General features: G+C 42.4%; 1 protein-coding gene across 1 annotated transcript; it reads right to left on the reverse strand.

Moving 5' to 3' along the window:
• Positions 1–3,462: 3,462 nt before the first annotated feature.
• Positions 3,463–6,924, reverse strand: LOC118497525 (carcinoembryonic antigen-related cell adhesion molecule 21-like). The gene is made up of 2 exons (XM_036012175.1): positions 6,676–6,924; positions 3,463–3,800 (listed from the first exon to the last, which is right to left on the reverse strand). Exons 1-2 carry the CDS (start codon positions 6,758–6,760, stop codon positions 3,523–3,525), a joined length of 363 nt encoding a protein of 120 aa, XP_035868068.1. The 5' UTR covers positions 6,761–6,924; the 3' UTR covers positions 3,463–3,522.
• Between the last annotated feature and the right edge of the window lie 6,095 nt (positions 6,925–13,019).

Below are 13,019 nucleotides of genomic sequence, written 5' to 3' on the forward strand. Positions count from 1 at the left end.
TTCAGTGCAAGGCCATGCTTTCTACAGCAATACAGCAATAGCTCCTGACTAGCTTTTAATTCCCAAAGGAGTCAGATTGTCCAAATATGGTCTGTAATGTCACCAGGTAGACAGAACTCCTCGGATTGTGGTTATACTGAATGCAGCTATGTTGAGGTCAAGTAGGAAGAGCAGTGTCCATCACAAATAGAAGTGATAGATCTGGATTAGACAAGGGCAGGTGGCCCAGACTATTAACACCTACTGCTTCAGCAAGTGGCCTCTCACATAGCTTTCACCATGGAATCACAAGAAGTTCACTGTCACTTTCAGCAAAGAAGTCCACATCCACTCCAAGTTAATTCTGACCCTCAATTCCCCCTCCCAACAGCACATACCATCAGTCACCATTTTTGCCTCTCCCCAGGCAATTAGTCAACTTACTAAAACACAAATCCCCTAAAATATGGCCTACTTGTTGACTCAGCTGAGGCAAGTCTCATGTTATGGGATTTAATTTTAGTTATTCACAACTCTCCAAGGCCATGTGGAAACAAAAGCCCTCAGACCACATTTTGAGAGCCTGCTCCACATGTTTCCACTGTGTTGAAACAGAGTAGACACCACTGACCTTCAATTGCATCCTCATCCTCAGGCCTGCCCTGCATTCCCCACCTTTTCTGGGCTCCATTGCAACCCCTTTGCCAGTCTGACTACCACACCCTCCAACTTCCTTCCTGACTAAAATTTCTGTCCTCATGTTCCCAATCTTACAAACTGTCATCACTCCTCAGAATCCTAGTCCCCAACAGGGTGCTCATCTCATCTCTCCCTTGATCCTTATCCCATGTCTCCTGTTTCATAACATTTGTTGCCTAGTACATCTGGTTTTCCCTCTTCTGCTAACCTTAGAACACTAATCCGAATCTTCAAAACCTTATTCTTTCTCCTGTCCCTGTGTCTTTCTGCACATGCCTATCCGAGCCTGGGAAATGGCTCTCCTCTCTTAACTGCACTAGCTACAGTGGTCCCTCCCTCATCACTAAGGTCAACCCCTTACTTGTATGCCTCAGCCCCATGCTGAGCTTCCTTAATTAACAAAATCCTCTTCAATCACCTTCTTATGTCCTCTTTAATTCATACAATGCCTAATACACAAAACCCATATACTTTTACTTTCCTATCAGGACCCTGAGCAGATCCTATTTCTTTTTGACTGCCCTGTATATGCACATTTCCGCCTACCCACAATCCACCTCTGACCAGAGGATTCAGTCCAACGCCTCAGAGGACCCAAGTAGGATTTAAAAATAGACCATAAAATAGATTTATTTCCCATTTTCCAAGTCTGTTTGTAGACACTAAAGGTAGAGGTGTGGACATTGTAAACATAACAGAGAAATCATAGAAAAAGACACTGATTCCTCAGGTCTGAGGAATCAGTGTCTTTTGTGCCTGAGTTCCAAGTCAAAGGAGGCACAAAATAGGGTACCCCACTGCAGGGCTGCAGTGGCTGATGTCACAGGGAACTGCATGTATAGTAGACATTTTTGGGTTAATGTGAGAATAGTTTTCAAACCTCCGTAATCTTTTTCATGAAGGTGAGTGAAAATGTATGTACAATGCAAACATTGTTGATGGGTAGGCCCCTGCAGAGGTACAGAGGTTCACACATGCCCTTTCTATCACATTCTAAGACAAAGGCCACTTCAAGGCAAACTCATCCTGAGAGAAATCTGGGCAGTCAGGTCACCTTTGGCTGTGGACACCAATTCAGAAGGCAGGCAGGGCAACTGAAAACAGTTACTTAAAAAATTGCAGCCACTTTTTTTTTTTTAATTAGGAGATTTGAAAGCCAGTTAAGGATGGGAACTCTGAACAACGTGAAAAGATCTGCTAATTAAAATTAAGTTATGGCAGAGTGAAAGATGCATGAAACATATTTAAAAAGGGAAGACAGACTTTACTAAAGACCATGCATTAGTACAGGGAGCCAGAAAGCAACACCCTTGAAAGAGATGGCTGAAAAGATTTTAAGAAAAAGATAAAGAATCAAAGACTCCTCTTTTTGCTATTTGGCCTTACCAAAAACTAAATATAAAGTAAAGCATTTCATGAAATCTTCCCAGTATGTCTTTTTACCTCGTGCTTTAAGAGGTCCTCACACAAGTTAATCTTCTACCCTCCCAGAGAGATGAGACACAGATACCAGGAGGATTAAATTTAAAGTTACTGGCATATTCCCTTGAGATAGATACACTCTGAATCATTACACTGGCAAGAACATTTAAAGGAGAGTCATGTGCATTCCAAATGGGCAATAAAAGAATTAGCAATCACAAATTTGCAATTCTATTTCTGAAGGAAATGCTCTAGAAGTGTGGAGGTCAGAGGCCTGCAATCGGGGAGAACCTGTGTAAAGGTCATTGACTCTGAGGAACATGAAGGCCTCTGATTCATTAAAAAACTGCTTTCTGCACAGTAGAGGGAAACACAACTACATCTCTTTCAGCCAAGACCCAGTTTTCATCTCCATCAGTTATTGTAATTTATAAACAAGTGCAAAATAACTGAGAGTCCCTGAACAGAGCCAGAATCTGATCTCCCAGAAGACTGTGCTTTTGGAGATTTCCATTTAGACACTATATTTTAATCTACAGTAAAACTTCCTCTCTTCAAACATAATCCCTAAGGAAGAAATGTGTACTTGATCCTACAACATGGCTGGACTTGCAAGACTTGACCTCATTAGTTACCTAAGAGCAAAGGAACTGATTTCACCTCTTGGTTTGACCTGAGGAAGATTTTTCTACAGAACACATGGTAGGAGATTTGTCACTTGAGGTTAAGGAGCTTCACCTTCACTTCACCTATAGTCTCTCTAGCTTTGAGTGATATACTGTTCTCCAAGAGGTAACAACATTCCAAGAGATCAAACTTAGCTTCATAAACTATGGGTTCATTTGTAATTTCATGGGCATTGTTCTGAACTAAGACATTTGGACTAAAGTCCCAGCTTTATTACCAAAGTTTCCAATTACATCTTATTAATAGAAAGAACAGAAATGTACTAAACTAGTTTTATTGACATATAAATAACAATACTGGAGACTTTAGAAATCTTTTGAGAGATATTTCAGAGAAACTTAAGATCAGTGTTGCTACCCACACAGGCATCCTCTTGCCCATTCCCATTGTCTAGAGCAGTGACCAGGTGCACCCCATGTTTGCGTGGAGAAGTGACAGAGCTCAGATTCTGTGAGCTCATCACCTGCTCCCTTTGGCTGTCATACAACCACTGCTCATTCTCTGAGGGACACAGTATTAACTTCACTGTGGACATGCTACAAAGAGACCAAATCAAGGCAGGTGTTGGTTTGAAATGTGACCTTAAGTCAACAATAATGACAATGTCAGCTCACATTTTTGAGTGTTTATTGACTTAATGTATATCTTTTAAGAACTATTCACCTGTAAACAAATATAATAATGCAAAGAAACTTGATTTAGAGTTCAATAACACAGAGGAAGGAAGGAGGGTCACTAATATAACACATGCAGTTCAAGGGGCCGACTTTCAACCCACATCATGGGGTTTGATATTTTACACTTGTAAACCCCAGCATCTTCCCTCTTGACTGGGTCTATGGTGAGTCTTCTGCTGTTCCAAGATAGCTTCATTCTGTTTGTGAACTGCAGATTCATGCCATTGAACAGCCACTGGACAGAGAGTCCATTTGTGTAGCAGGTCAAGACCACATCCTCTTCATTCTCTATGACTCCATAGCTGCTGGCTATGAGCACGGGCACTCTCAGATGCTCTGTAGAGAAACAGAGAATGTGAATCTTTGAGAATGTGTTTGAGACATGGAGCCATGCTCCTTCCTCAGAGATCTCCACCACTCAGAGTCCACAGTGAGCTATATAAAGGTCACCAGTGTGTGGTCCTGACATTTGCAGAAAGAACGTTGTCTAAGTTCAGGTGACAGTATGTAAAGTGAAAGTTGCACCTCCTCTCCGAGCCCATATAACCTCAGGGGGATTCTATACCTGTTCCCCCACTCTTCTCTGTAGTAGCAGCAGCACATAAAACCCCTTCCCAGTGCATATGGTTCATAACCTCATCATCAGGTACAATTTTTCTCTCATGAGTTTTATTGATCTTTTCCTAGAATATTTTTTGACTTCACCAAACTTCAGGATTCATTCCTTATGAGAAGATTTATATACTTTGGTGAGGGCAAGTTTACCACCTTTGTCCATCTGTGGGACCAAGGGAAGTTTATAGCAAGTAGAAAAGCATTCAGCTTTTGTTAAAAAATTATTAGGCAGAAAGGATGGCCCAATGCACTTTTCATGGTTTACACCATGAGGATTTCTATCTAAAAGGCTTCTTACACTGAACAAGACTTTTTTTCCTTGCCTACTGAGACAATATCATGGTACAATTAATCTCTAGAGGGAAGTAGTTAAGGTTTCACCAAGGGATATTGGCTGTAGGAATAGAAGGAAACTATTCATATAATAAAGGCCATACTTAACAGCCCAGAGCTAACACAATACTCCTCAGACCACCTGACTTCCTGGTAGACCAGAAGTCTTTCCTTGCTGCTGCACAGACTTCTGCCACCCAGCTGAAGTTTATGTCTGTGGGTCACCATTTCCCAGGATGTCCGAGAGACTGGGGTGTGTGTGAAACAACAGATACATCCCAGAAGCAAGCAGGTGGTAAGTTGACAACTCAGGCCTCTGGACCAAGATGTGGGTCAGGTCTTTCCAGGTAGTGTGACTGAAATGATCCAGTGAGGCAATGAATGATGAGCAGGGTCCAATAAATGATTTAGCAAACAAAAAAAATGACAGGCAGAAGCTGATAATGTCAGCAGACACAAGTGCTCTGTCCATGACCATAAAAGTTTTTCTCTCTCACCTAACAGCCAGTGAGGACTTGTGAAAAAGGAAAATGAGTGACTTACAACAAATGGGAGCACTGACTTCCTGAAATTCTGGTGCTTATTGCAGTTTGTGTAAGGTGGCCATGAGATAAAAATGTGGAAAAATTAAAAATTATTCTGTGTGTGAAATGATGATTAATAGCCTAGGGCCTAAAACTAATTGAAAGAAAGACTATTTTCTTAGGGAATAAAAAAGGAAAGTATCTGAGATGATGATTTTTGTTTCTCAGGGCACAGAAAGGCTGTCCCTCATGGCCGGATTTTAAAGGACTCTGTATCCAGGTTCCAGGCTCCGAAGTGATTTTGAATCATTTATTTATTTCACGCACTCCTTCCCCATTTATTTCTTCCTAATTCAGCAACAAAAACTGAGTGTTTGTTACTTATTGGTCCCTGAGCTAGTTTCAGGGGTAGAGTGGGGAGTGAGAAGACAAAGTCATTTGCTTTACATCTGCCGTGAGAGTTTGCACCAAAACACGAAACAAATAATTGATGCCAAATCCAGTGCAGGAAGGTGTGACTAGGCGACCTGAGGAGGATGCCTGGGTAATGTATACAGTGATTCTGATTGTTACTCCGAGTAGTTTTCCTCTAGAGTAAAAATAGATTGTTTCTCCATTTTTTCCCTCACAGACCAAATCACATTCTTATGAGCTGAAGACACTTAATACAAAGCCTCTGAAGGAGTTTTTTTTGTTTTGTTTTGTTTTGTTTTTTCATCTAGAATCCAAAGACCCTCTTTTATGGTCCCCAAGGTAGAGAAATTAAGTCTATGGCTACAGATAGCCCAAGAGTGACTCTGATGAGCTGCTCATATTCTGTGCAACCCTGCTGTAGTGACTGCATTTTCCTGTACCTCAGCTTGTTCTCAGCTTGTTCTCTACTGGAAGAAGGCTGCCAGTATATTAACTGTAAAATATTGTCAATATCTGACTTAAATCCTGAAATAGAAGACCTGCTAAAACAAAGCATCTCTTATTGATCGACTTCCACATCTATTACTGGTCTGGGCTGATCCTTTGTGAATGAGGACCTTTCAGGAGCATCTTTTTTTCCTCAGTTTCTTTCTGGACATGCTGAACTTTTTTGGAACTTTCCTAAGTCCCCCAGGACAGTCAGCTATATCCACAAACATTATCTAACTGTGTTTTCCACACACAGACTCAGGTGATGCCAAACTCCATTTCTGCCAAGATGTGAATCTTGGGCCTGAGCCAACACTGGTGACAGGCTCAGAAGCCTTATGACTCAGTCCCATTAACCCATCACAGACTCAGCACTTTTGAGGATGCCAAACCCAACCTGGTGGAGGCTGCCTTGCATCCCTGGCATCAAGAGCCTTGGCACAGGGTTCTGGGGAGGGAATTCTGAACTGAGCTCTGTATGAATATCAGGAAGCCTCTCAGACCATGCTCTGACCTAGTATAGCAGGGTCAGCCTCAGGTCAAGTTCACAGGAACATGCTTAAGGGGGCTGAACTGAGAGTGGTCTCCCTCTGCTGAGTTACTCTCATCAGACTGACCCTTCTATCTGCAGTGACTATCTGCAGGGTTGCAATTTGGAAAGGGAACTGAGATCTTCAGAAGTTTGTCTATAATCTGTGTATCCTGCATTAAATGTCAACACCGAACCTGAAACAAAATGCAGAGTGGAATGGAGGTAATGTCCAGGACTGTCAGTCCTGTGTGTGAAGTAGGCATCACTTGACCCAATCCCCAGTCATCAGAAAGAAATCACTCACCATATACATCAAGTTGCCCAAACCCTATTTCTCTTTCTGAATTTGGAAAGTGGGCCACTACGGTGTATGTTCCTGCATCCTCCATGGTGACCTTCTTCAATAGCAAAGATCCATCATCCTTTAATATCTGTCGTCCATTGTTTTCAGGACCACTTAAATGAAAACTTGATGTCTTAATAAAAAATGAGATTACATTATTTTGGTCCTCGCCTTCCCCCTTGTACCACACGATGCCTACAACCTCAGGAGTCTTATTGTGGATATGCAGAACTGCATCTATCCCTTCGGCAGCATAGGTTGACTCAATACTGATTTCAGCTGTGGTGGGCAGGATCCAGAAGGTTATGAGTGAAACTAGGAAATAAGAAAAAATGGATTAATATTTGCATCTATGTATTGGGACAGAGAGATGAGGCCCTGAATCCTGAGTGAGTCTCTTTATCTCTCAGCCTTGGTCTGCAGGTGAGTGTGAGTCTCCCATGGTCAAGGTCAACAGCATGAACCCCATTACTTCAGCACCTCTGAAGCTGTTATTTTTTCTGTTTCAAATTCTTTTCTCCATGTGTTTGTTTTGGTCACCATCTCACTATGCTTAGACCCCTTCTGAAACTCAGGGGCAGTTTTTGAAAGACATTTTTGCTGACTACTTTCTCTAAAGATTCTCTGCCCTCACTTTCTGACCTGTCCTTCTGTTTTTTTCATGGCTGTTGTGGATACCAGACCTCACATCTAGACATTTCCTTATCCCTCTCTCCTCCATAGAACATGGGCTTTCTGAGGGCAGGGCTTGTCTGATCTAGTACCTTCCGTGTCTGCAACAGCTTGAAAATTGTTGGGGATGAATGGATGAGTGCTGTAACTCCTGGAGTTTATTTGCCCATTTCTGTGGTTTGTGGTAAAGAAAACACCTAGTGCCCCTGGTTTAATTTTTCTTGTGATTCCTGGCATAAATCATTATTATTGTTACTAGTTTTCATAACTCTATATTCAGTGATGAATAACTGGAAATAAAAAGCAGTCCATGTTTTCCTGCTTCCCTCCACTTTTAGATTATCAGTTTTTCCTCTTGCTGAGCCCCCTTCCCCAATCTACTCTTCCCTTTTGTCCTTTACCCTCAGGTCCAATCAGAAGCCTTCACTCATTTCTCAGAGCATTGGCCTTTCAAGCAGATCCCAGTCAGTCTCTCTGTTAGTTTCTTAGTCTACCCCAAGGAATTGTCTCCTACTCACCAACCAGCAGGAGGCCTTGCCAGTGGACCAGTCCTTTGTGGGTAGGGACTGAAGGGGACCCCATGATATATGTTGTCTGCTCAGCGGCTGCCTTTTTGAGAGAAGCTTGAGGTACTGTAAGGCTCACAGGCACTTCTGTCCAGAATGGTGCAGTCTGCTGTGTGTCCTACCTGTGGGCTGACCTTTATTCTGGGGCAAGATCACGATTCTTGTCATGTGAGCTGGGGGCAGGGAGTATGCACATGACAATCCTGCTCCCTGCTCTAGTTTGTGCCACCCTTTCTCCCTCTAACCAGTATTGCCCTGTTATAATTTGGTTCCCTTGGGAACTCCTGAGGTCTTCCAACACCACATAAACACACATGCAAACACATACACACATGCTTAAACACACACACACACACACACATACACACACACACTTTTATGTTATATTTGGAAAAGCACAAGCCTGGGCTTTCTGGGGTCAGGGGTTTCTCCACAGCTTCCTGTCAGGTGTCCAGGAGTCTCTCACACAGCCTTCTCTCTCTCACACACACATTTCATTCTTCCCTTCAGAGGAGTAGTTCTTGAACTAAGTCACAGAAACATGTCATAAGGAAGTCACTCCTGCTCTGCATCAAATCACCTGTGAAACATTGTAACATTGCAATGCCCAGGTGACACCTTAAATATACAGCTTTAGCAGCTCTACAGCTAATGTGGGTGCACATTCAGAATAAGATTCCTAGATATGAAAGAAGAACCACCTCTCCTGGTCTCCTGTGCACAGGGGGAGTCTCCAGATCCTCATAAAGTGCAGATTCTAACTGGGTGCAGTGGGCCAGAGACTCTGTATCTGACAGAGTCTGGAGGGAGGTTGATCTTAATATTGGCTTGTGGAGCTCACTTGCAATAGCAAGGCTAATGAGAACACAGGTGTCTTGAGAGGATGACACAATAATGCCAGCATTGGCCTCTGCTGTGTCTTTAGCTTGGGTCTGTCAGCACTACACAGAAAGCCCTAGATACCATCAATAAGAGGATCATTTGCTTGTGACACAGAAACCCAGCTGTGCACCAAGTCTTTCCCATGTTCTCAAAAGCTCTCTAGTTTTACTTCTCCCCCATGAAGGTAACAGAAATAACTGTTGGAATGAGAAGTGGTCAAGCTGGGTGATAATTGCAGAGGGGACCATTCTTCTGTCTCAGGTTGTCAGCAGACTGACCTTTGCTTCCAGGGATAAAATCTTAAAACCAGAATTTTCAGTAGGACAAGCAGTTTTTTGGTGTGAAGTGGGAGGTGTCCTGTGTGTCCCAGGAAGAATGGACTGTGGTGAAAGGTCAGGTGCCTGTGTTCTGCCTGGTTCTCAAGAGAAGTTTCAGGTAGACCACCCCTCTCCAAGTCTGTTTGTAGGACCTGTTCTTGTGCTGATGGCTGTTGGGAAAACCTCTGAGTTATCCCTGGGAAGATTCCTTCTCATCACCAGACTTGCCCATGGGTGATGCCTGGCAGGGAGTAGACAGCAGGACAGAACCCCCTGAGATAGGAGGTGCTCCCAGGCTCTGTCAAGGTAAAAAAAAAAAAAAAAAGAGAGAGAGAGAGAGAGGAAGATGGCAGCATTGTAGGAGGGAGCAGATTTTACTTCCTCCTATGCATGGGAGAGAAACTAACTGATCTACAAAGGAAAAGATCAAGGGGCCAGCAATATCACAACATTTATGAAAATAGGACATCAAAAATTATAGCGGACATTGAAAAACCAGATGGTAAGGAGACTGCTTCAGGATAATAAGAGGCCAGGGATCAGCACGGGGTCCAGGGAGGTTGCAGCCCCCAGGCCCAGTGCTCCTGTGTCTGTGTCAGGGCACTCAGGAAAGAGCCGAGTCAACTACTCCCTCCCTGGCCAAACAAGGATTGAGCAGCACCAGGGGAGGCCTCGTTGCTTGAAGGCACACAGTGAGGAGTGAGGACTGAGAGAGTATCACACAGGGGCTGCAAGGACCCATGCATAGCCCTGGGAAAAATGTGTGCCCCAGCCTGTGCAACCAAGGGCTGCCTGGCCGTGTGCCCACACCCCCAACATGGAGAGAATGTGGTTTTGTGGAAGACCCAGACCCCACAGCACTGAACACAGAAAAGGCATGGGTGCTAGCAGGATCCTGGAGCCCATGGTGGTGAACTCTGGGGGAGTGTGTGCCCTCTTGGGATCCTCGGAGCACACATTGTGAACCCGGAATAGATGCGGGCACTCCACTGGATCCCAGAGCCAGGGAGCCCATGGCGGTGAGCTTCAAAGAGCGTGCTTGGGAGTGCCCAGACCCACACCCAGAGCCCTGCAGATAGGCACCAGGCTGGCTCTTGGGAGAGCTCAGGGCTAGCCCTGGGGACAGTACATTAGAGGCTGACTAAGTTCTGACTGGGAAGGGAGGAACGATTCCAATCACCCCTCAGCCTGCTGAAGCCAGCAAGACCAGAAAAACTGGTTTGGCCAGTTAGAAACCAACAAGAGGTTTTGTTGTTCTTGTTGTTGTCATTGTTTGATTTTTTTATTTTATCTTTTTTAAGTAACTTTTATTTTTTTAATTCTTATTATTTTTATACCTCTCAATTCCTTTTGTTTCTCTTCCTTTCATCCTAGTGTTATTCCTTCCTTTCCAAATTTATCTCTTCTTCATTCCATCCCCTGCTTTTTCCTTTTTTTTTTGAACCTGCAAGTTACTACAAATTTGTAATTATCTTTTTTTCATTATTCTTACATTTTTTATTTTGATAGTGTTTTTGTATTCCTCTTCTTTCTGCAGTCTTTTTTTGCTTGACTGGTTATACTGTGTTGTTTGATAGGTTTCCCCTGTTATCTCATTCATAGTGTATTGCTAATTTACTGTCCTTCATTTGTGTTCCATTAGTACACTACTCAAGGTTCTATGCTCCCTATTCTTGTTATCTAGATCGCATAGATTCTGCCATATGATTGTTGCTCTAATATTACTGTAAATAAGACCTATCCCATACAATTGTAAACACTACACAACACCCCTCCTAGAACTCAGCCCACTTTGCAGTTCACTGAACTCTATTACTGTAATGGTTAACTCTATTCTCTCATACACTACACCTATTTACTCTTCTTTACTCTCACCCTACCTAAGAATCTGACTTCCAACAGCCTCACTGCTTTCTAGATCCAACTCACAATCCTTTCCTCCCCAATAAGAGTCTTATCTTCTTTCAATCCTTTCTAAAACATGGCTAGTGGGGTGGAAGATCACAGTTAACACTATACATAGCCAAAGGACCTCCTATTTTCTCTAGTGGTTGCTACTGTAAATATCATAGAATACTGTCTTGCGGTCTTAAACCATTTTGCCTTACTCCTCCAACTGATCAAAAAAAAAGAGTATGGGGAAGCTCTGAACACCAGGATACCCAAAGAAGAGTGTGCCACTGAATCTCACAGGTATTCTATGACAGAAGTTCACATCATAAACCCAGGGAACCAAAACAGATCGATTTAAAAAATAGAGGCTAACAAGAAGAGTCTCACAAACAATGAGAAGACAAAGAAACAATCCCCAAATAAAGGGAAAGGAGTAAGCCTCAGAAAGAATGCTAAAAGAAATAGAAGCAACTCAACTATCAGATATTGAGTTCAAAGAAATGATTATCAGGAAGCTCAATGAGCTCACAATGAGCTACCAGAAACTACAGGGAAGCTACAATGAACTCACTGCAAACTACATTAACATGAAAAAGGAAATATAAATGATCAAAACAAGGGCCAAGAAGAAATAAAGAATACAATTTCTGAAGTGAAGAACACAGTACAAGAAATGAAAAGCAGGATTGATGAAGCAGAAGATTGGATCAGCAAATTGGAGAACAAAGTAGAAGAAAACACCCAGAAAGAGCAAGAAAAGGAAAAGAGGCTCAGAAAGAATGAAGAGGGATTAAGAGAAATGCAAGACCATATGAAATGTAATAATACCCATATAATAGGGATACTGAAAGGAGAAGAAGAACAAGGAATAGAAAACCTATTTGGAAAAGTAATGATGGGAAACTTCCCTAATTTGATGAGAGAGGAAGGTAAACAAATCCAGGAAACACAGAGAGTTCCAATCAAGAGGAACCCAAAGAGGCCCACCTCAAGATGCATCATAATGAAAATGGCAAAATTCCAAGAAAAAGAGAGAATGTTAAAGGCAGCAAGGGAGAAACAGGAAGTAACATACAAGGGAGCCCCAATAAGGTTAACATCTGACTTCTCAATGGAAGCACTCCAAGCCAGAAGAGAATGTGAAGAAATATTCCAAATGATTGAGAACCACAGGCCTGCAACCAAGGCTACTTTAACCAGCAAGGCTCTCAATCAAGATAGAAGATCAAATATGAAGCCTCCCAGACAAAAAAAATAAGTCTAAGAGAATACACCTCCACCAAACCAGCTCTGCAAGAGATGCTAAAGGGACTACTTTAAGGAAAGGTAGGGAAAGAGAGAGAGAGCGAGAGCGAGAGAGAGAGAGAGAGAGAGAAAGGGGAACACAGGTACATAAATGGCCATGAATAAGTACCTATCAATAATAACCTTAAATGTAAATAGAGTGAATGCTCCAATCAAAAGACATAGAATAGCTGAATGGATAAGAAAGCATGACCCACATATATACTGCCTACAAGAGACCCACCTCAGGATAAAAGACCTGTAGAGGCTGAAAGTGAAGGGCTGGAAACAAATTTTCCAAGCAAATGGACAGGGAAAAAAAAAGCCAGGGTAGCAATACTGATATCAAACAAAATAGACTTCCAAAAAAGGGTCATAAAGAGAGACCCAGAAGGTCACTTCATAATACTCAAGGGAAGAGTCCACCAAGAATACATAAACATTGTAAATACATATGCTCCTAAAATAGGAGCACCCAAATACATAAAGAAAATCTTAGAGGACTTTAAGAAAGATACTGACAGCAACACAATTATAGAAGGGGATTTTAACACCCCACTGTCAAAAATGGAAAGATCTTCCAAACAGAATATGAACAAAGATATTCTGGCATTGAACAATGCCCTAGATGAAATGGACTTAACTGATATATATAGAGCACTCCTTCCCAAAGAAGGTGAATACACATTCT

This window comes from Phyllostomus discolor, chromosome 12 (genome assembly GCF_004126475.2).
Source record: "Phyllostomus discolor isolate MPI-MPIP mPhyDis1 chromosome 12, mPhyDis1.pri.v3, whole genome shotgun sequence".
NCBI lineage: Eukaryota > Metazoa > Chordata > Mammalia > Chiroptera > Phyllostomidae > Phyllostomus > Phyllostomus discolor.